Source organism: Oncorhynchus keta, chromosome 11 (genome assembly GCF_023373465.1).
Source record: "Oncorhynchus keta strain PuntledgeMale-10-30-2019 chromosome 11, Oket_V2, whole genome shotgun sequence".
Taxonomy (NCBI): Eukaryota; Metazoa; Chordata; class Actinopteri; order Salmoniformes; family Salmonidae; genus Oncorhynchus; species Oncorhynchus keta.
The window spans coordinates 38,833,022-38,853,814 of NC_068431.1; the positions used below are offsets into that span (position 1 = coordinate 38,833,022).

Consider the following 20,793-nt stretch of genomic DNA (forward strand, 5'->3'; position numbering starts at 1 on the left):
ACTAGCAGAGCTGGTTAGGCTGTTGTCATGTGTTTTAGAGCGTTGTTGACTGTAACTATGCTGCTGCCAACAATTTAATTACGTTTATTGACACCGGTCATATTCAACGGGTGTTATGCTTTCGTAAATTCCTCAGTTGTTCTGCGCTCTGGTACACTCAGACGAGAGTGCTTTGAAATTGGAGTAGATAGCCAGAGTGAATTTACGAACGCACCCATTTGGTGATCCTGCCACATAAACTTTCCAATATATATCCGTCAATAATATAGTAGCTATTTCATAATGGGGATCAGTGTCTAAATGTGTTGCTTTGGTTCTCACGTCCTGAGGCGAACGATTGGTGGAATTTGGATATTTCATGAAATTCCATGTAAATTGTTATGGGAACGAAGTTTTTGCATTGTAATGTAATGTAACTACACATCCGATCATAATATGTCAGATGAAAGGGGAGTAGATGCAGGTTGCTTGACGAGGACGCCACGTTTCCAGGGCCAGCATCGGACTTTGAACGCAATGCCGTCTTTCTTTTCTTTCACAATGACATTGTGCTGTGAGCAATAATTACATATTATACACTTATTTGGCTGCATCCAATACCCTCATACTCGTCTAGGTTTCTCTTTGATGCATATATTAAATACAATTTAAAGCAAACACATTTGAAAGCGGAAATAAGATATTGTCCTTGTTCCATAGCACATTTTAGTCAGTTGGACCAACCGGAAGCACTCTTCTCAGAACCTCTTGTGTACATGTGCAACAACTAGCTTCTGCAAAATTGTGAATCTAATATAATTTCGAGATTTGTTGTGAAGTGATTACTTCATCTTAAATTTGAAGCAATGAATCCTGTCATTCGCAAGGTAGTGTGTCTTCTACTCATAAATGGCGTTTTCCACATTTTTATTGTTGATGTAACGTTAGCTAGCTGGCTAGCAAGAAGGAAGGTCAAACATGTCAGCATATTAAAACACTTGTATATGATAGATTGTTTATCTTCTATCCCGTTACAGGCTTCCTTCGCACTTCATTCACGTGTGTTGGACCAAGCAGGATTGCTGTTCCGGTAAATTAGTTAAAAGCATATAGGCAGCCAATTGCTGGTTGCTACAGGACACAATAATTACCACATCAAGTTTCATCCGATGATGTGTTAGCTAGCGACATTTCAACGTGTCTAATGTTTCTGATGTTTATTTTAAGGGCATCAGTATCAGTGCAACATCCGATTCAGGGTAAGTCCTCCCACCAATAACAATAGTTAGTTACTGTTGTGTATCAATTTAGACTTTCTAGTTAAGTCTTAGGAAGTGACTATATCCTGAAAGTTATATTGCCACTTAGCTTACATACACTTAGGTAATTATATATCTGTTTGGCTGGATAACTGTTTTCTACAGGGAGTCTGGCTTTTTCCAATGAGCGACAATACAGGACCATGCCTACTCATGGGATTGGCAAATATAAGCACCTGTTACCCAAAGAAGCGGTAAGACTGTCCTTAGTAGATCACTTAATTATACTCTCTAATACTGAAGCCACCAGCTTACACTGTTAGCATATCTACTTGATTATAGAACATTTATTGTGCCTTCAGCCAAAGAAAAAGAAAGAGAGACAGCAGATGAAGCAGATCAAAACTGCAACAGATGCAGAGTACGGGACTCTGAACGTGAAAGTGTCTGGGTATGACATGATCCTAGTGGAGCACTACTCCCAGTACATCCACAATCTCTGCAACCGCCTAGGTGTCAAAGTGGCTGAGAGGTGAGAGGTAGACTTTAAGACACTGTGTTACTGGCCTCACTCAAAGATTTGATGGCCCAAATATACATGTCTCTGTCGCAAAGTTCATAATGATTCAATAGGAGGCACACATTTGGCCCTCTTTCGTAGCATGGGATTACATCATCCAATGTCTTTGAATCATTGGTTAACTAACTAACCTTAAAGGGATGAACGAACACTATTCTCCTCTCAGCTATGCATTGCCCACTAAGAGCATGGAAGTCATGGTCATGCCAGAGCAAGGGACCAAGATGTATGTAGATGCCATCCTCAAGACCCATGAGCGAATTGTTCAGGTAATGGAGTGTTTTTAGTGATCATTTGTTCTCTGAACTTTTGTCAGTTGCACTGACAAACAGCTTTTCACTCTAGAGAGAGCATTGATAAGTGTTTTGTTTACAGCTCAGCCAACTAAACGCCACATTATGCCCCACCTTTATGGAGGTCCTGTTAAAGAATCAGCCAGAGGGGATTCAACTCTCTGTAAAGCCGGTGAGCATATGACATCTATGGTCTTGACCTCTGCATGACTTTTCTTTTGCACAAGGATCATATCTACAGTATGTAAACTTTTTTGTTGTTGTTATTTTTCAGTGACATAACACTTGCTTGTCTGTTTCCCAGCACACAGAGGCAGATTACCAAGCCCGTTTCAAGGCGCGTCCAGAGCTAGAGGGACTGATGGCACAGATGACCTAGTGAGAGGAAAAACACTGTCCACCCCACCCTTTTACCTCAACTGTCATCGTACTTTTTCTGACCTCTACTTTGTCACATTTGAAGCAGTGGATGCCAATGCGTCTTTTTTTCCTCACAATAGTGCTGTTTTTTGTAATCATGACGTGTACATATTGTAAATGAATTGTGGGTGAATGTAGGACTTTGTCCAAAAGCTGAAGAGCATACGCACATCCAGGTTCTTTTTGCAGGTGCTGGAGATGTAGGTTAATTCATGAGAAATAAAAACACTGCACACTGCTGCTCATGCTCCCAGGTGATTTTATTATAACAGCATTAGGCATCCATATCCCAGGTGATTTTATTATAACAGCATTAGGCATCCATATCCCAGGTGATTTATTATAACAGCATTAGGCATCCATATCCCAGGTGATTTTATTATAACAGCATTAGGCATCCATATCCCAGGTGATTTATTATAACAGCATTAGGCATCCATATCCCAGGTGATTTATTATAACAGCATTAGGCATCCATATCCCAGGTGATTTATTATAACAGCATTAGGCATCCATATCCCAGGTGATTTATTATAACAGCATTAGGCATCCATATCCCAGGTGATTTTATCATAACAGCATTAGGCATCCATATCCCAGGTGATTTTATCATAACAGCATTAGGCATCCATATCCCAGGTGATTTTATTATAACAGCATTAGGCATTCATATCCCAGGTGATTTTATTATAACAGCATTAGGCATCCATATCCCAGGTGATTTATTATAACAGCATTAGGCATCCATATCCCAGGTGATTTTATCATAACAGCATTAGGCATCCATATCCCAGGTGATTTATTATAACAGCATTAGGCATCCATATCCCAGGTGATTTTATCATAACAGCATTATCCCAGGTGATTTATTATAACAGCATTAGGCATCCCCCAGGTGATTTTATCATAACAGCATTAGGCATCCATATCCCCCAGGTGATTTTATTATAACAGCATTAGGCATCCATATCCCAGGTGATTTTATTATAACAGCATTAGGCATCCATATCCCAGGTGATTTTATTATAACAGCATTAGGCATCCATATCCCAGGTGATTTTATCATAACAGCATTAGGCATCCATATCCCAGGTGATTTTATTATAACAGCATTAGGCATCCATATCCCAGGTGATTTTATTATAACAGCATTATTTATTATAACAGGCATCCATATCCCAGGTGATTTTATCATAACAGCATTAGGCATCCATATCCCAGGTGATTTTATCACAGCATTAGGCATCCATATCCCAGGTGATTTTATCATAACAGCATTAGGCATCCATATCCCAGGTGATTTTATTATAACAGCATTAGGCATCCATATCCCAGGTGATTTTATTATAACAGCATTAGGCATCCATATCCCAGGTGATTTATTATCAAACAGCATTAGGCATCCATATCCCAGGTGATTTTATCATAACAGCATTAGGCATCCATATCCCAGGTGATTTTATCATAACAGCATTAGGCATCCATATCCCATAACAGGTGATTTTATTATAACAGCATTATCCCAGGTGATTTTATATCCCATGATTTTATCATAACAGCATTAGGCATCCATATCCCAGGTGATTTTATTATAACAGCATTAGGCATCCATATCCCAGGTGATTTTATTATAACAGCATTAGGCATCCATATCCCAGGTGATTTTATCATAACAGCATTAGATCCATATCCCAGGTGATTTTATTATAACAGCATTAGGCATCCATATCCCAGGTGATTTTATTATAACAGCATTAGGCATCCATATCCCAGGTGATTTTATTATAACAGCATTAGGCATCCATATCCCAGGTGATTTTATTATAACAGCATTAGGGTGATTTTATCCATTATCCATCCCAGGTGATTTTATCATAACAGCATTAGGCATCCATATCCCATATCATAACAGCATTAGGCATCCATATCCCAGGTGATTTTATTATTAACAGCAGCATTAGGCATCCATATCCCAGGTGATTTTATCATAACAGCATTAGGCATCCATATCCCAGGTGATTTTATTATAACATAACAGCATTAGGCATCCATATCCCAGGTGATTTTATTATAACAGCATTAGGCATCCATATCCCAGGTGATTTTATTATAACAGCATTAGGCATCCATATCCCAGGTGATTTTATTATAACAGCATTAGGCATCCATATCCCAGGTGATTTTATCATAACAGCATTAGGCATCCATATCCCAGGTGATTTTATCATAACAGCATTAGGCATCCATATCCCAGGTGATTTTATTATAACAGCATTAGGCATCCATATCCCAGGTGATTTTATTATAACAGCATTAGGCATCCATGATTTTATTATAACAGGTGATTTTATCATAACAGCATTAGGCATCCATATCCCAGGTGATTTTATTATAACAGCATTAGGCATCCATATCCCAGGTGATTTTATTATAACAGCATTAGGCATCCATATCCCAGGTGATTTTATTATAACAGCATTAGGCATCCATATCCCAGGTGATTTTATTATAACAGCATTAGGCATCCATATCCCAGGTGATTTTATTATAACAGCATTAGGCATCCATATCCCAGGTGATTTTATTATAACAGCATTAGGCATCCATATCCCAGGTGATTTTATTATAACAGCATTAGGCATCCATATCCCAGGTGATTTTATTATAACAGCATTAGGCATCCATATCCCAGCATAACAGCATTAGGCATCCATATCCCAGGTGATTTTATTATAACAGCATTAGGCATCCATATCCCAGGTGATTTTATTATAACAGCATTAGGCATCCATATCCCAGGTGATTTTATTATAACAGCATTAGGCATCCATATCCCAGGTGATTTTATTATAACAGCATTAGGCATCCATATCCCAGATTTTATATCATAACAGCATTAGGCATCCATATCCCAGGTGATTTTATTATAACAGCATTAGGCATCCATATCCCAGGTGATTTTATTATAACAGCATTAGGCATCCATATCCCAGGTGATTTTATTATAACAGCATTAGGCATCCATATCCCAGGTGATTTTATTATAACAGCATTAGGCATCCATATCCCAGGTGATTTTATAACAGCATTAGGCATAACAGCATTAGGCATCCATATCCCAGGTGATTTTATTATAACAGCATTAGGCATCCATATCCCAGGTGATTTTATTATAACAGCATTAGGCATCCATATCCCAGGTGATTTTATTATAACAGCATTAGGCATCCATATCCCAGGTGATTTTATTATAACAGCATTAGGCATCCATATCCCAGGTGATTTTATTATAACAGCATTAGGCATCCATATCCCAGGTGATTTTATTATAACAGCATTAGGCATCCATATCCCAGGTGATTTTATTATAACAGCATTAGGCATCCATATCCCAGGTGATTTTATTATAACAGCATTAGGCATTCATATCCCAGGTGATTTTATTATAACAGCATTAGGCATTCATATCCCAGGTGATTTTATTATAACAGCATTAGGCATCCATATCCCAGGTGATTTATTATAACAGCATTAGGCATCCATATCCCAGGTGATTTTATTATAACAGCATTAGGCATCCATATCCCAGGTGATTTTATTATAACAGCATTAGGCATTCATATCCCAGGTGATTTTATTATAACAGCATTAGGCATTCATATCCCAGGTGATTTTATTATAACAGCATTAGGCATCCATATCCCAGGTGATTTATTATAACAGCATTAGGCATCCATATCCCAGGTGATTTTATTATAACAGCATTAGGCATCCATATCCCAGGTGATTTTATTATAACAGCATTAGGCATCCATATCCCAGGTGATTTTATTATAACAGCATTAGGCATCCATATCCCAGGTGATTTTATTATAACAGGTGATTTTGATTTTATTATAACAGCATTAGGCATCCATATCCCAGGTGATTTTATTATAACAGCATTAGGGTGATTTTATCATAACAGCATTAGGCATCCATATCAGGTGATTTATTATAACATTAGGCATCCATATCCCAGGTGATTTTATCATAACAGCATTAGGCATCCATATCCCAGGTGATTTTATTATAACAGCATTAGGTGATTTTATTATAACAGCATTAGGCATCCATATCCCAGGTGATTTTATCATAACAGCATTAGGCATCCATATCCCAGGTGATTTTATTATAACAGCATTAGGCATCCATATCCCAGGTGATTTTATTATAACAGCATTAGGCATCCATATCCCAGGTGATTTTATTATAACAGCATTAGGCATCCATATCCCAGGTGATTTTATTATAACAGCATTAGGCATCCATCCATATCCCAGGTGATTTTATTATAACAGCATTAGGCATCCATATCCCAGGTGATTTTATCATAACAGCATTAGGCATCCATATCCCAGGTGATTTTATTATAACAGCATTAGGCATCCATATCCCAGGTGATTTTATTATAACAGCATTAGGCATCCATATCCCAGGTGATTTTATTATAACAGCATTAGGCATCCATATCCCAGGTGATTTTATTATAACAGCATTAGGCATCCATATCCCAGGTGATTTTATTATAACAGCATTAGGCATCCATATCCCAGGTGATTTTTATTATTAGGCATCCATATCCCAGGTGATTTTATTATAACAGCATTAGGCATCCATATCCCAGGTGATTTTATTATAACAGCATTAGGCATCCATATCCCAGGTGATTTTATTATAACAGCATTAGGCATCCATATCCCAGGTGATTTTATTATAACAGCATTAGGCATCCATATCCCAGGTGATTTTATTATAACAGCATTAGGCATCCATATCCCAGGTGATTTTATTATAACAGCATTAGGCATCCAGGTGATTTTATTATAACCCAGGTGATTTGATTTTATTATAACAGCATTAGGCATCCATATCCCAGGTGATTTTATTATAACAGCATTAGGCATCCATATCCCAGGTGATTTTATTATAACAGCATTAGGCATCCATATCCCAGGTGATTTTATTATAACAGCATTAGGCATCCATATCCCAGGTGATTTTATTATAACAGCATTAGGCATCCATATCCCAGGTGATTTTATTATAACAGCATTAGGCATCCATATCCCAGGTGATTTTATCATAACAGCATTAGGCATCCATATCCCAGGTGATTTTATTATAACAGCATTAGGCATCCATATCCCAGGTGATTTTATTATAACAGCATTAGGCATCCATATCCCAGGTGATTTTATATAACAGCATTAGGCATCCATATCCCAGGTGATTTATTATAACAGCATTAGGCATCCATATCCCAGGTGATTTTATCATAACAGCATTAGGCATCCATATCCCAGGTGATTTTATCATAACAGCATTAGGCATCCATATCCCAGGTGATTTTATCATAACAGCATTAGGCATCCATATCCCAGGTGATTTTATTATAACAGCATTAGGCATCCATATCCCAGGTGATTTTATCATAACAGCATTAGGCATCCATATCCCAGGTGATTTTATTATAACAGCATTAGGCATCCATATCCCAGGTGATTTTATTATAACAGCAAGGCATCCATATCCCAGGTGATTTTATTATTAGGCATCCATATCCCAGGTGATTTTATCATAACAGCATTAGGCATCCATATCCCAGGTGATTTTATCATAACAGCATTAGGCATCCATATCCCAGGTGATTTTATTATAACAGCATTAGGCATCCATATCCCAGGTGATTTTATCATAACAGCATTAGGCATCCATATCCCAGGTGATTTTATCATAACAGCATTAGGCATCCATATCCCAGGTGATTTTATCATAACAGCATTAGGCATCCATATCCCAGGTGATTTTATTATAACAGCATTAGGCATCCATATCCCAGGTGATTTTATCATAACAGCATTAGGCATCCATATCCCAGGTGATTTTATCATAACAGCATTAGGCATCCATATCCCAGGTGATTTTATCATAACAGCATTAGGCATCCATATCCCAGGTGATTTTATCATAACAGCATTAGGCATCCATATCCCAGGTGATTTTATCATAACAGCATTAGGCATCCATATCCCAGGTGATTTTATTATAACAGCATTAGGCATCCATATCCCAGGTGATTTTATCATAACAGCATTAGGCATCCATATCCCAGGTGATTTTATCATAACAGCATTAGGCATCCATATCCCAGGTGATTTTATCATAACAGCATTAGGCATCCATATCCCAGGTGATTTTATTATATTTTATCATAACACAGCAGCATTAGGCATCCATATCCCAGGTGATTTTATCATAACAGCATTAGGCATCCATATCCCAGGTGATTTTATTATAACAGCATTAGGCATCCATATCCCAGGTGATTTTATTATAACAGCATTAGGCATCCATATCCCAGGTGATTTTATTATAACAGCATTAGGCATCCATATCCCAGGTGATTTTATTATAACAGCATTAGGCATCCATATCCCAGGTGATTTTATTATAACAGCATTAGGCATCCATATCCCAGGTGATTTTATCATAACAGCATTAGGCATCCATATCCCAGGTGATTTTATTATAACAGCATTAGGCATCCATATCCCAGGTGATTTTATCATAACAGCATTAGGCATCCATATCCCAGGTGATTTTATCATAACAGCATTAGGCATCCATATCCATATCCCAGGTGATTTTATTATAACAGCATTAGGCATCCATATCCCAGGTGATTTTATTATAACAGCATTAGGCATCCATATCCCAGGTGATTTTATTATAACAGCATTAGGCATCCATATCCCAGCAGCATTAGGCATCCATATCCCAGGTGATTTTATTATAACAGCATTAGGCATTCATATCCCAGGTGATTTTATCATAACAGCATTAGGCATCCATATCCCAGGTGATTTATTATAACAGCATTAGGCATCCATATCCCAGGTGATTTATTATAACAGCATTAGGCATCCATATCCCAGGTGATTTATTATAACAGCATTAGGCATCCATATCCCAGGTGATTTTATCATAACAGCATTAGGCATCCATATCCCAGGTGATTTATTATAACAGCATTAGGCATCCATATCCCAGGTGGGGCTGGAAGGTTCTATACACTACCAGTCAAAGTTGACACGCCTACTCATCAGGGTGTTTCTTTCTTTTTACTGTTTTACTACTTTGTAGAATAATAGTTAAGACATCAAAACTATGAAATAACACATGGAATCAAGTAGTAACCAAAAAAAGTGTTAAACAAATCAAAATATATTTGAGATTCTTCAAAGTAGCCACCCTTTGTCTTGATGACAGCTTTGCGCATTCTTGCCATTCTCTCAACCAGCTTCACCTGGAATGCTTTTCCAACGGTCTTGAAGGAGTTCCCACATGTTGAGCACTTGTTGGCTGCTTTTCCTTCACTCTGTGGTCCAAATCATCTCAAATCATACATATTTTTTAAACGTCTTTAACTTTATTTATTTCTAATCCTACCACCCCTCTAATTTGAGTAAATTAGTGAACAACAATGCTTAGGCCTCTACTTCCAGCTTATACATACTATATACATTTAATGGACACAGTCTTTTTGACAATAGTTCTATTTTGTTTGTTTTTACTACTGTTCTTCCTCTACCCTCAACCTCACCCATCTATTTCTGATGTCCAACCGGTTTGATTTCTATTTGCCATATCTTTCAAACTGCTCTTTCACAAAAGTTGTTAACCTATATAAGTTTTACGGACACATTCCTCCTATCTCTCTCTTAACACCATCCATAATGGATTTCTATTTTCCATATATTTTTCAACTGTGCTGAGATGTTTCACAAAAGTTCTGAACCTTTCTATTCTCATTGTTTGTACAGATTGTAAATTGAAAATATTATTTTGCTAAAAGTATTATTATATTATTGATTGTTTGACTATGACTTTTCAGATCACCCAGTAGTGCTATCTGCAGGGTTAGCTCCAGGTAAATATTGCAATTCTTCAGCCATTCCTGGACCTGTGAACAAAAACATATGGACAGTACCGAAACAAATTATCTAATGATTCTGTCTCTTTGTCACGTTCTGACCTTAGTTTTTTTTGTTATGTCTTTTTTTTTAGGTTGGTCAGGGCGTGAGTTGGGGTGGGTTGTCTATGTTCGTTTTTCTATGTTGTGTTTTGTGTTTGGCCTGGTATCGTTCTCAATCAGAGGCAGTTGTCGTTAGTTGTCTCTGATTGAGAATCATACGTAGGTAGCCTTTTCCCACCTGTTTGGTGTGGGTGACTGTTTCTTGTTTTTCACCATTCAGGACTGTTTCGGTTTTCGTTTCCATTCACTTTGTTATTTTTGTATTGAGTCGTGTTCAGTGATTATTAAAGTATCATGGACACTTACCACGCTGCTTTTTTATTTTCATCACATTCCCAGTGGGTCAGAAGTTTACATACACTCAATTAGTATTTGGTAGCATTGCCCTTAAATTGTTTAACTTGGGTCAAACGTTTTGGGTAGCCTTCCACTAGCTTCCCCACAATAAATTGGGTGAATTTTGGCCCATTCCTCAAGACAGAGCTGGTGCAACTGAGTCAGGTTTGTAGGCCTCCTTGCTCGCACACACTTTTTCAGTTCTGCCCACACATTTTCTATAGGATTGAGGTCAGGGCTTTGTGATGGCCACTCCAATACCTTGACTTTGTTGTCCTTAAGCCATTTTGCCACAACTTTGGAAGTATGCTTGGGGTTATTGTTCATTTGGAAGACCCATTTGCGACTTCCTGACTGATGTCTTGAGATGTTGCTTCAATATATCCACATAATTTTCTTTCCTCGTGATGCCATCTATTTTGTGAAGTGCACTAGTCCCTCCTGCAGCAAAGCACCCCCACAACATGATGCTGCCACCCACGAGCTTCACGGTTGGGATGTTGTTCTTTGGCTTGCAAGCCTCCCTTTTGTCCTCCAATCATAATGATGGTCATTATGGGCAAACAGTTCTATTTTTGTTTCATCAGACCAGAGGATATTTCTCCAAAATGTACGATCTTTGTCCCCATGTGCAGTTACAAACCGAAGTCTGGCTTTTTTATGGCGGTTTTGGAGCCGTTGCTTCTTCCTTGCTGAGCGGTCTTTCAGGTTATGTCGATATTTCGACTAGTTTTACTGTGGATATAGATACTTTTTTATCTGTTTCCTCCAACCTCTTCACAAGGTCCTTTGCTGTTCTGTGATTGATTTGCACTTTTAGCACCAAATTACGTTAATCTCCACAAAACAGAACGCCTCTCCTTCCTGAGCGGTATGACGGCTACGTGGTCCCATGGTGTTTATACTTGCATACTATTGTTTGTACAGATGAACGTGGTACCTCCAAGCGTTTGGAAATTGCTCCCAAGGATGAACCAGACTTGTGGAGGTCTATAATTATTTTTCTGATGTCTTGGCTGATTTCTTTTGATTTTCCCATGATGTCAAGCAAAGAGGCACTGAGTTTGAAGGTAGGCCTTGAAATACATCCACAGGTACACCTCCAATTGACTCAAATGATGTCAATTAGACTGATAGAAGCTTCTTAAGCCATGACATCATTTTCTGGAATTTTCCAAGCTGATTAAAGGCACAGTCAATTTAGTATATGTAAACTTCTGACTCACTGGAATTGTGATACACAGTGAATTATAAGTGAAATAATCTGTCTGTAAACAATTGTTGGAAAAATGACCTGTGTCATGTACAAAGTAGATGTCCTAACCGACTTGTCAAAACTATAGTTGGTCACAAGAAATGTGTGGAGTGGTTGATAAACACATTTTAACGACTCCAACCTAAGTGTAAACTTATGATTTCAACTGTATATAAACTCCAGTCGTACTTTATCAAAAACCTTTTCAGACAGCTATGAATAGCAGGCTTGTTTTCCCAGATTTTTCATTGTGTTCTATTATTTCCAGTACTTACCTTATATTATCTCCAATGTATCGTCCATGTAAAAAACCTGTCTGATTAGAATGAATAATGTCCGACAATACCTTTTTTTTTAAATTCTATGCGATATACATTTTGCTAGATTTTTTTTATCATAACACTGAAGTTTAAGGGGCCTCCAATTTTTTTATGGACTGGATCTTTATATTTTCCACTTATATCCTGTTTCAGTAATAATGAAATCAGACCTTCTTGTTGAGTGTCTGATAATCTACCATTTACATAGGAGTGGTTAAAACATGCTAACAATGGTCCTATTGGTATATCAAAAAAGGTTTGGTTTACCTCAACTAGTCATCCAGCCTTGGAGTTTTCCCAGACTTAAAGGCTTTATTGTCTAGGGCTGTAAACTTTAGTGATGTCAGCCAATTATAATTTTTGTATTTTTATTTGTTGTATTTTATTAGGATCGCCATTAGCTGTGGCGATTGCAGCAGCTACTCATCCTGGGGTCCACACAAAACATAAAACATTACATAATACAGACCATTAATAGACAAGAACAGCTCAAGGACAGAACTGCATACATGTAAAACGTCACACATAGCTGGTGGGGTAAGTGTGTGTGTGTGTGTCAATGCTGTATGTTAATTCCATCAATCAAATGTATTTATAAAGCCCTTTTACATCAGTGGATGTCAAAAGTGCTCATACAGAAACCCAGCCTAAAACCCCAAACAGCAAGCAATGCAGATGGAGAAGCGCTGTGGCTAGGACAAACTCCCTAGAAAGGCAGGAACCTAGTAAGAAACCTAGTGAGGAACCAGGCTCTGAGGGGTTGCTAGTCCTCTTCTGGCTGTGCCGGGTGGAGATTATCAGAGTACATGGCTATTGAGTCCAGATCGTTCTTCAAGATGTTCAAACGTTCATAGATAACCAGCAGGGTCAAATAATGATCACAGTGGTTGTAGAGGGTGCAACAGGTCAGCACTTCAGAAGTAAATGTCAGTTGGCTTTTTTTTTTAAACCTTTATTTTACTAGGCAAGTCAGTTAAGAACAAATTCTTATTTTCAATGACGGCCTAGGAACAGTGGGTTAACTACCTGTTCAGGGGCAGAACGACAGATTTGTACCTTGTCAGCTCAGGGATTTGAACTTGCAACCTTTCGGTTACTAGTCCAACGCTCTAACCACTAGGCTACCCTGCCAAGCATTCAGAGGTCGAGACAACAGGTGATGAGAGAGACCAGATACAGCAGGTCCGAGACAAGATAGGAGGTCCGGTGAACAGGTGTTCCATAGCTTTAGACAGAACAGTTTAAACTGGAGTAGCAGCACAACCAGGTGGACTGGGGACAGCCAGTAGTCATCAGGCCAGGTAGTCCTGGAGCATGGTCCTAGGGCTTTGGTCCTCCAGGAGAGAGAGAGAGAGAGGATACTTAGGTTCACATAGGACACCAGAAAAGACAGGAGAATTTCACCAGATAGGACAGACTGACCCTAGCCCCCCCGACACACAGACTGTTGCAGCATGCTGGAGGCTGAGACAGGGGGGCACTGTGACCCAGTCCGACGATACCCCCGGACAGGGCCAACCAGGCAGGATATAACTCCACCCACTTTGCAAAATCACAGCCCCCACACCACTAGAGGGATATCAACAGACCACCAACTTACTACCCTGAGACAAGGCTGAGTATAGCCCACAAACATTTCCATCACTGCACGAGCCCGAGGGGGCGCAAGACCGGACAGGAAGATCACGTCAGTGACTCAACCCACTAAAGTCGAGTATAGCGCAAAAAACCTGGCACAACCCGACACAACCCTCATAGGGATGGCATGGAAGAGCACTAGTAGGCCAGCCCCCGTAATTGGGTCAGAGGCAGAGAATCCCATTGGAGTGAGGGGAGCTGGCCAGGCAGAGACAGCAAGGGCGGTTTGTCAATCCAGTGCCTTGCCATTCACCTTCGCTCCCCTAGGCCAGACTACACTCAATCGTAGGACCTACTGAAGAGATGAGTCTTCAGTAAAGTACTGAGTAAAGTATAGTACCAAGTCTGCGTCTCTCACGTGGATAGGTAGACCATTCCACAAAAATGTTGCTCTATAGGAGAAAGCCCTGCTTCCAGCTGTTTGCTTAGAAATTCTAGGTACAATAAGGAGGCCTATGTCTTGTGACCATAGCGTACGTGTAGGTATGTACCACAGGACCAAATCGGAGAGATAGGTAGGAGCAAGTCCATGTCATGCTTTGGACGTTAGCAGTAAAACCTTGAAATCAGCCCTAGCCTTAACAGGAAGCCAGTGTAGAGAGGCTAGCACTGGAGATGACTTCGTCAACCATTTTGAAAAGAAGGTCGACGACATCCGATCCTCGTTTGCTAAGTCAAACGACACCGCTGGTTCTGCTCACACTGCCCTACCCTGTGCTCTGACCTCTTTCTCCCCTCTCTCTCCAGATGAAATCTCGCGTCTTGTGACGGCCGGCCGCCCAACAACCTGCCCGCTCGACCCTATCCCCTCCTCGCTTCTCCAGACCATTTCCGGAGACCTTCTCCCTTACCTCACCTCGCTCATCAACTCATCCCTGACCGCTGGCTACGTCCCTTCCGTCTTCAAGAGAGCGAGAGTTGCACCCCTTCTGAAAAAACCTACACTCGATCCCTCCGATGTCAACAACTACAGACCAGTATCCCTTCTTTCTTTTCTCTCCAAAACTCTTGAACGTGCCGTCCTTGGCCAGCTCTCCCGCTATCTCTCTCAGAATGACCTTCTTGATCCAAATCAGTCAGGTTTCAAGACTAGTCATTCAACTGAGACTGCTCTTCTCTGTATCACGGAGCGCTCCGCACCGCTAAAGCTAACTCTCTCTCCTCTGCTCTCATCCTTCTAGACCTATCGGCTGCCTTCGATACTGTGAACCATCAGATCCTCCTCTCCACCCTCTCCGAGTTGGGCATCTCCGGCGCTGTCCACGCTTGGATTGCGTCCTACCTGACAGGTCGCTCCTCTGTGAGGCAGAGTACGACCCTGCCTCACACAGGAAGTGGCGCAGGTCCTAATCCCGGCACTTGTCATCTCCCGTCTGGATTACTGCAACTCGCTGTTGGCTGGGCTCCCTGCCTGTGCCATTAAACCCCTACAACTCATCCAGAACGCCGCAGCCCGTCTGGTGTTCAACCTTCCCAAGTTCTCTCACGTCACCCCGCTCCTCCGCTCTCTCCACTGGCTTCCAGTTGAAGCTCGCATCCGCTACAAGACCATGGTGCTTGCCTACGGAGCTGTGAGGGAACGGCACCTCAGTACCTCCAGGCTCTGATCAGGCCCTACACCCAAACAAGGGCACTGCGTTCATCCACCTCTGGCCTGCTCGCCTCCCTACCACTGAGGAAGTACAGTTCCCGCTCAGCCCAGTCAAAACTGTTCGCTGCTCTGGCTCCCCAATGGTGGAACACACTCCCTCACGACGCCAGGACAGCGGAGTCAATCACCACCTTCCGGAGACACCTGAAACCCCACCTCTTTAAGGAATACCTAGGATAGGATAAAGTAATCCTTCTCACCCCCCTTAAAAGATTTAGATGCACTATTGTAAAGTGGCTGTTCCACTGGATGTCATAAGGTGAATGCACCAATTTGTAAGTCGCTCTGGATAAGAGCGTCTGCTAAATGACTTAAATGTAAATGTAATGTAAATGAGTAATATGAACAAATGTTTGGGTTCTAGTCAAGATTCTAGCAGCCGTATTTAGCACTAACTGAAGTTTATTTAGTGCTTTATCTGGTTACCCTGAGAGTAGAGCATTACAGTAGTCTAATTTTATCATGCCCGCTGGTGCCAGACGGCCATTAGTACACACACCTGTCACCATCATCAGCGCTTCATGGGACTCACCTGGACCCCATCACGTCTTTGATTTCTTCCCGTACATCTGTCACTTCCTCAGTTTCTTACCCGTGTCTGCATTAATGTTGTTTTGTTTCCCCTGTCCAGATGCTGTCCTTGTTTTATTTCATGTCCGTTATTTATTCAATATTTACTCCCTGTACTTGCTTCTCGTCTCCCAGTGTCTGTCCTCACAAATCTAGAAGTGACGAAAGCATGGATTAGCTTTTCTGAAACATTTTTTGGCAAAAACGTTTTACTCCATTTCTGCAACGTTACAAAGATGAAAAAAAGCTGAGCTTGAAATATTCTTGATATATTTGTCAAAAGAGAGATCAGGGTCCAGAGTAATGCTGAGTTCCTTCACAGTTATATTTGAGACGACTGTACAACCATCAAGATTAATTGTCAGATCAAACAGCAGATCTCTTTGTTTATTGGGACGTAGAACTAGCATATCTGTTTTGTCTGAGTTTAAAAGTAAAACATTTGCTGCCATCCACTTCCTTATGTCTGAAACACAGGTTCATCAACATGTCCGCATAACAGTGAAAGTTGAGATTGTGTTTCCAAATGACATCACCAAGAGGTAGAATATATAGTGAAAACAATAGTGGTCCTAAAACTGAATTTTTAGGAACACTGAAACGTACAATTGATTTGTCAGAGGACAAACTATCCACAGAGACGAACTGATATCTTTCAGACAGATAAGTTCTAAACCAGACAAGAACTTGTCCATGAAGACCAATTAGGGGTTCCAATCTCTCCAAGAGAATGTGGTAATCAATAATGTCAAAAGCGACACTAAGGTCTAGGAGCATGAAGACAGATGCAGAGCCTTGGTCTGATACCATTAAAATGTTATTTATCACCTTCAGTCCTATGATGGGGTCTAAAACCAAACGGGGGCGTTTTGTATACATTTTTTTGTCTCCAGGAAGGCAGTGAGATGCTGCACAACAGATTTTTCTGAAAATGTTGAGAGGAATGGGAGATTCGATATAGGCCAATAGTTTTTTACATTTTTGAGGTCAAGATTTGGCCATTTATTATGTTCAACATAGGAGGGCCAAACACAGGAAGCAACTCTTTCAGTAGTTTAGTTGGAATAGGGTCCATTAGGCAGCTGTAAGGTTTATAAGGTTTGAATATAAGGGTTAAATCTAGACTAGCCTACTAAGGTGTCTATTCAATCCACATCGCGCAAATACAGCTTTACAGCGTGATTGAAATGTAAAGGCACTGATCCTGCTCAGTGAAGACTGCATTCTCAGTAAATGCTGCATGATGTCAGTTCAATCGGAAATTACCTTTAACAGCATAAATCAAGCACTGTTATTTTTTTACTTAACCTGGCCAAAGCCGGACCAATTGTGCACCCCCCTTTGGGCCTCCCAATCACGGCTGGTTGGGATACAGCCTGGAATCAAACTAGACTCTGTAGTGACCCCTCTAACACTGAGGTGCAGTGCCTTAGACCGCTGCGCCACTCGGGAGCCCAAAATAAAATCGATTTTGAGTTCATCACAGATTTCACCACTAGATTTCGCCTGGTGTGTGGGGGGGGGTTTGCCTTTCTGACGTAGTTGCTCAACAATAAGTACGTCTCACACACACACACACACAGAAAAAAGTATGAACAACCTTATATTATTCTACCTCAATGTCTTATGGAGCTGTTTATTGCCCAGAAAATTGACAATAGTGACATACCACTACCACGATGCATATCAATACTGAACCTTTGCATGCAGTCATTGTTAAAAATCTTATTTTATCCTGCAGAATTCTCACTCTTACTAGTAATAGGTTTTCATACAGAGAACGTATAACGTGTAACTACCACTAAATGACCACAGGGTGGCACGCTCTGAACACAGAAATAATGGTTAGAAGCAACGCCCATCAGGAGCAGGGGGAATCTGTTCAAGAAGTGCACACTGAATTAGGAGCATGGTTAGGGAGTAACCAAAAACGGTAACTGTAAATCTGTTACATTACCAGCTAAAATATTAGAATCAGATTCCAGATACTTTTGAAAAACGAGGATAACTTTTAAATTCAGAAAGTATGTGTGCGAAAAAAATCTTTGACTCTTCTCTGTTTTCTCAATGACATTCAAATTAGCATTGAAAAAGGCAAGTCTGACCACAAATCAGAGACCACTATGATGACACATCAAATGTGTTTGATGGATCGAGGGAAAAGAGCAGGAATGGGGTTTTGTAGGCTACAGGCCAAGCTATATCTTCCAATGGTGCGACTGCTGTCGGAATCAATAGATTATCCAACTTGAATAAAGACTTGGAGGTAAGGATGACAGCAGTGGTGTCGTCTACGGCGATATGGATATCACGTATTATTGATATCTACATAGCGCATTGATGTGAATCACACTGCTGCTCTCTCATTTAGCTATTTGCGCCTTGCGGATTGTGGTTGTTGTGGATGGCTAAATGTGTATTTACAATCTACTGCAGAGATAGCCTGCAGAGTTCTGTCCTACTATCCAGGTCTGTACCCAAACAATTTGAACTTCTACTTTTAAAGATCCATCTCTCTAAAAACAAGTCTCTCACTGTTGCCACCTACTATAGACCACCCTCTGCCCCCAGCTGTGCTCTGGACACCATATGTGAACTGATTTCCCCCCATCTATCTTCAGAGCTCGTGCTGCTAGGCAACCTAAACTGGAACATGCTTAACACCCCAGCCATCCTACAATCTAAGCTTGATGCCCTCAATCTCACACAAATTATCAATGAACCTACCAGGTACCACCCCAAAGGCATAAACACGGGCACCCTCATAGTTATCATCCTAACCAACTTTCCCTCTAAATACACCTCTGCTGTTTCCAACCAAGATTTCAGCGATCACTGCCTCATTGCCTGCGTCCGTAATGGGTCAGCGGTCAAATGACCTCCACTCATCACTGTCAAACGTTCCCTGAAACACTTCAGCGAGCAGGCCTTTCTAATCGACCTGGCCAGGGTATCCTGGAAGGATATTGACCTCATCCCGTCAGTAGAGGATGCCTGATTATTTACAAAAAATGCCTTCCTCACCACCTTAAATAAGCATTCCCCATTCAAGAAATTTAGAACCAGGAACAGATACTCCCGTGATTGAGAGGAACATGGTCTACTGAGAATTTCTCGAAATTGGGGTTTTATTCAGAATTGCAGAAAAGGGGCTGTCCCAGGATGCCTGACCCTAACTGGGCTCATGGGCGGTCCTCTGATTTAGTTCAACTCAAAAGGGAATTGGAGTTTCCTTCATTAAACAGTCTAAAATCACATTACACAATTTGACAGACAGTATCATACTCACTCATTCATCTTATACAACAATTAGAGTAAAACCTCATATCTGAGGCTATTATATCAAATCAAATCTATTTATATAGCCCTTCGTACATCAGCTGATATCTCAAAGTGCTGTACAGAAACCCAGCCTAAAACCCCAAACAGCAAGCAATGCAGGTGTAGAAACACGGTGGCTAGGAAAAACTCCCTAGAAAGGCCAAAACCTAGGAAGAAACCTAGAGAGGATGATCTCATCAGTGACTCAACCCACTCAGGTGACGCACCCCTCCCAGGGACGGTATGAGAGAGCCCCAGTAAGCCAGTGACTCAGCTCCTGTAATAGGGTTAGAGGCAGAGAATCCCAGTGGAAAGAGGGGAACCGGCCAGGCAGAGACAGCAAGGGCGGTTCGTTGCTCCAGAGGCTTTCCGTTCACCTTCCCACTCTTGGGCCAGACTACACTCAATCATATGACCCACTGAAGAGATGAGTCTTCAGTAGAGACTTAAAGGTTGAGACCGAGTTTGCGTCTCTGACATGGGTAGGCAGACCGTTCCATAAAAATGGAGCTCTATAGGAGAAAGCCCTGCCTCCAGCTGTTTGCTTAGAAATTCTAGGGACAATTAGGAGGCCTGCGTCTTGTGACCGTAGCGTACGTGTAGGTATGTACGGCAGGACCAAATCAGAGAGATAGGTAGGAGCAAGCCCATGTAATGCTTTGTAGGTTAGCAGTAAAACCAGCATATAAACAGCTTTATGGTAATGTGGCCACATCGTCTCCCATGAGCTTCCCCAAGTTGTAACAAACAGACCCATTCGTAGCTGGATTCTTCACCGATCTTTTATACCTTCTACAGAACGTGAACGTTCTTCGGACCTCAAGTTCTGTGAGGTGGAAGAAATTCCTTTGTTCTCTATGAAACTTCACTCTCGCTCTATACTGTGTGGCCTTGAGGAGATCTTCTCCTCAGGAATTTAAGACCTCTCTCTGACCACAGCAGTCTAGTTGAAGGAGGTGAGGGGAGGCAGGGAGAGGGAGATGGGTTTTGCTGTACCCAAAGAGGGCAATGTCATGCCAATGTGATATCAACAAAGAATTACATTTTCTGGGTGATTTAAATGTTGACTGACTATCATCAAGCTGCCCACCCAG

General features: G+C 40.8%; 1 protein-coding gene and 1 long non-coding RNA gene across 2 annotated transcripts; both read left to right on the forward strand.

Moving 5' to 3' along the window:
• Positions 1-606: 606 nt before the first annotated feature.
• On the forward strand, positions 607-2,771 carry LOC118390220 (39S ribosomal protein L48, mitochondrial-like). The gene is given in 9 exon segments (XM_035780561.2): positions 607-866; positions 1,017-1,069; positions 1,207-1,238; positions 1,404-1,492; positions 1,601-1,770; positions 1,985-2,087; positions 2,194-2,283; positions 2,416-2,481; positions 2,484-2,771. Coding segments are annotated over 9 exon segments (789 nt in total). The 5' UTR covers positions 607-845; the 3' UTR covers positions 2,649-2,771.
• Positions 2,772-2,891: 120 nt separating this feature from the next.
• Positions 2,892-9,932, forward strand: LOC127906183 (uncharacterized). Its single transcript, XR_008060572.1, has 3 exons — positions 2,892-3,092; positions 9,433-9,585; positions 9,624-9,932. It is a non-coding gene; the product is annotated as an uncharacterized LOC127906183 (long non-coding RNA).
• Positions 9,933-20,793: the final 10,861 nt, after the last annotated feature.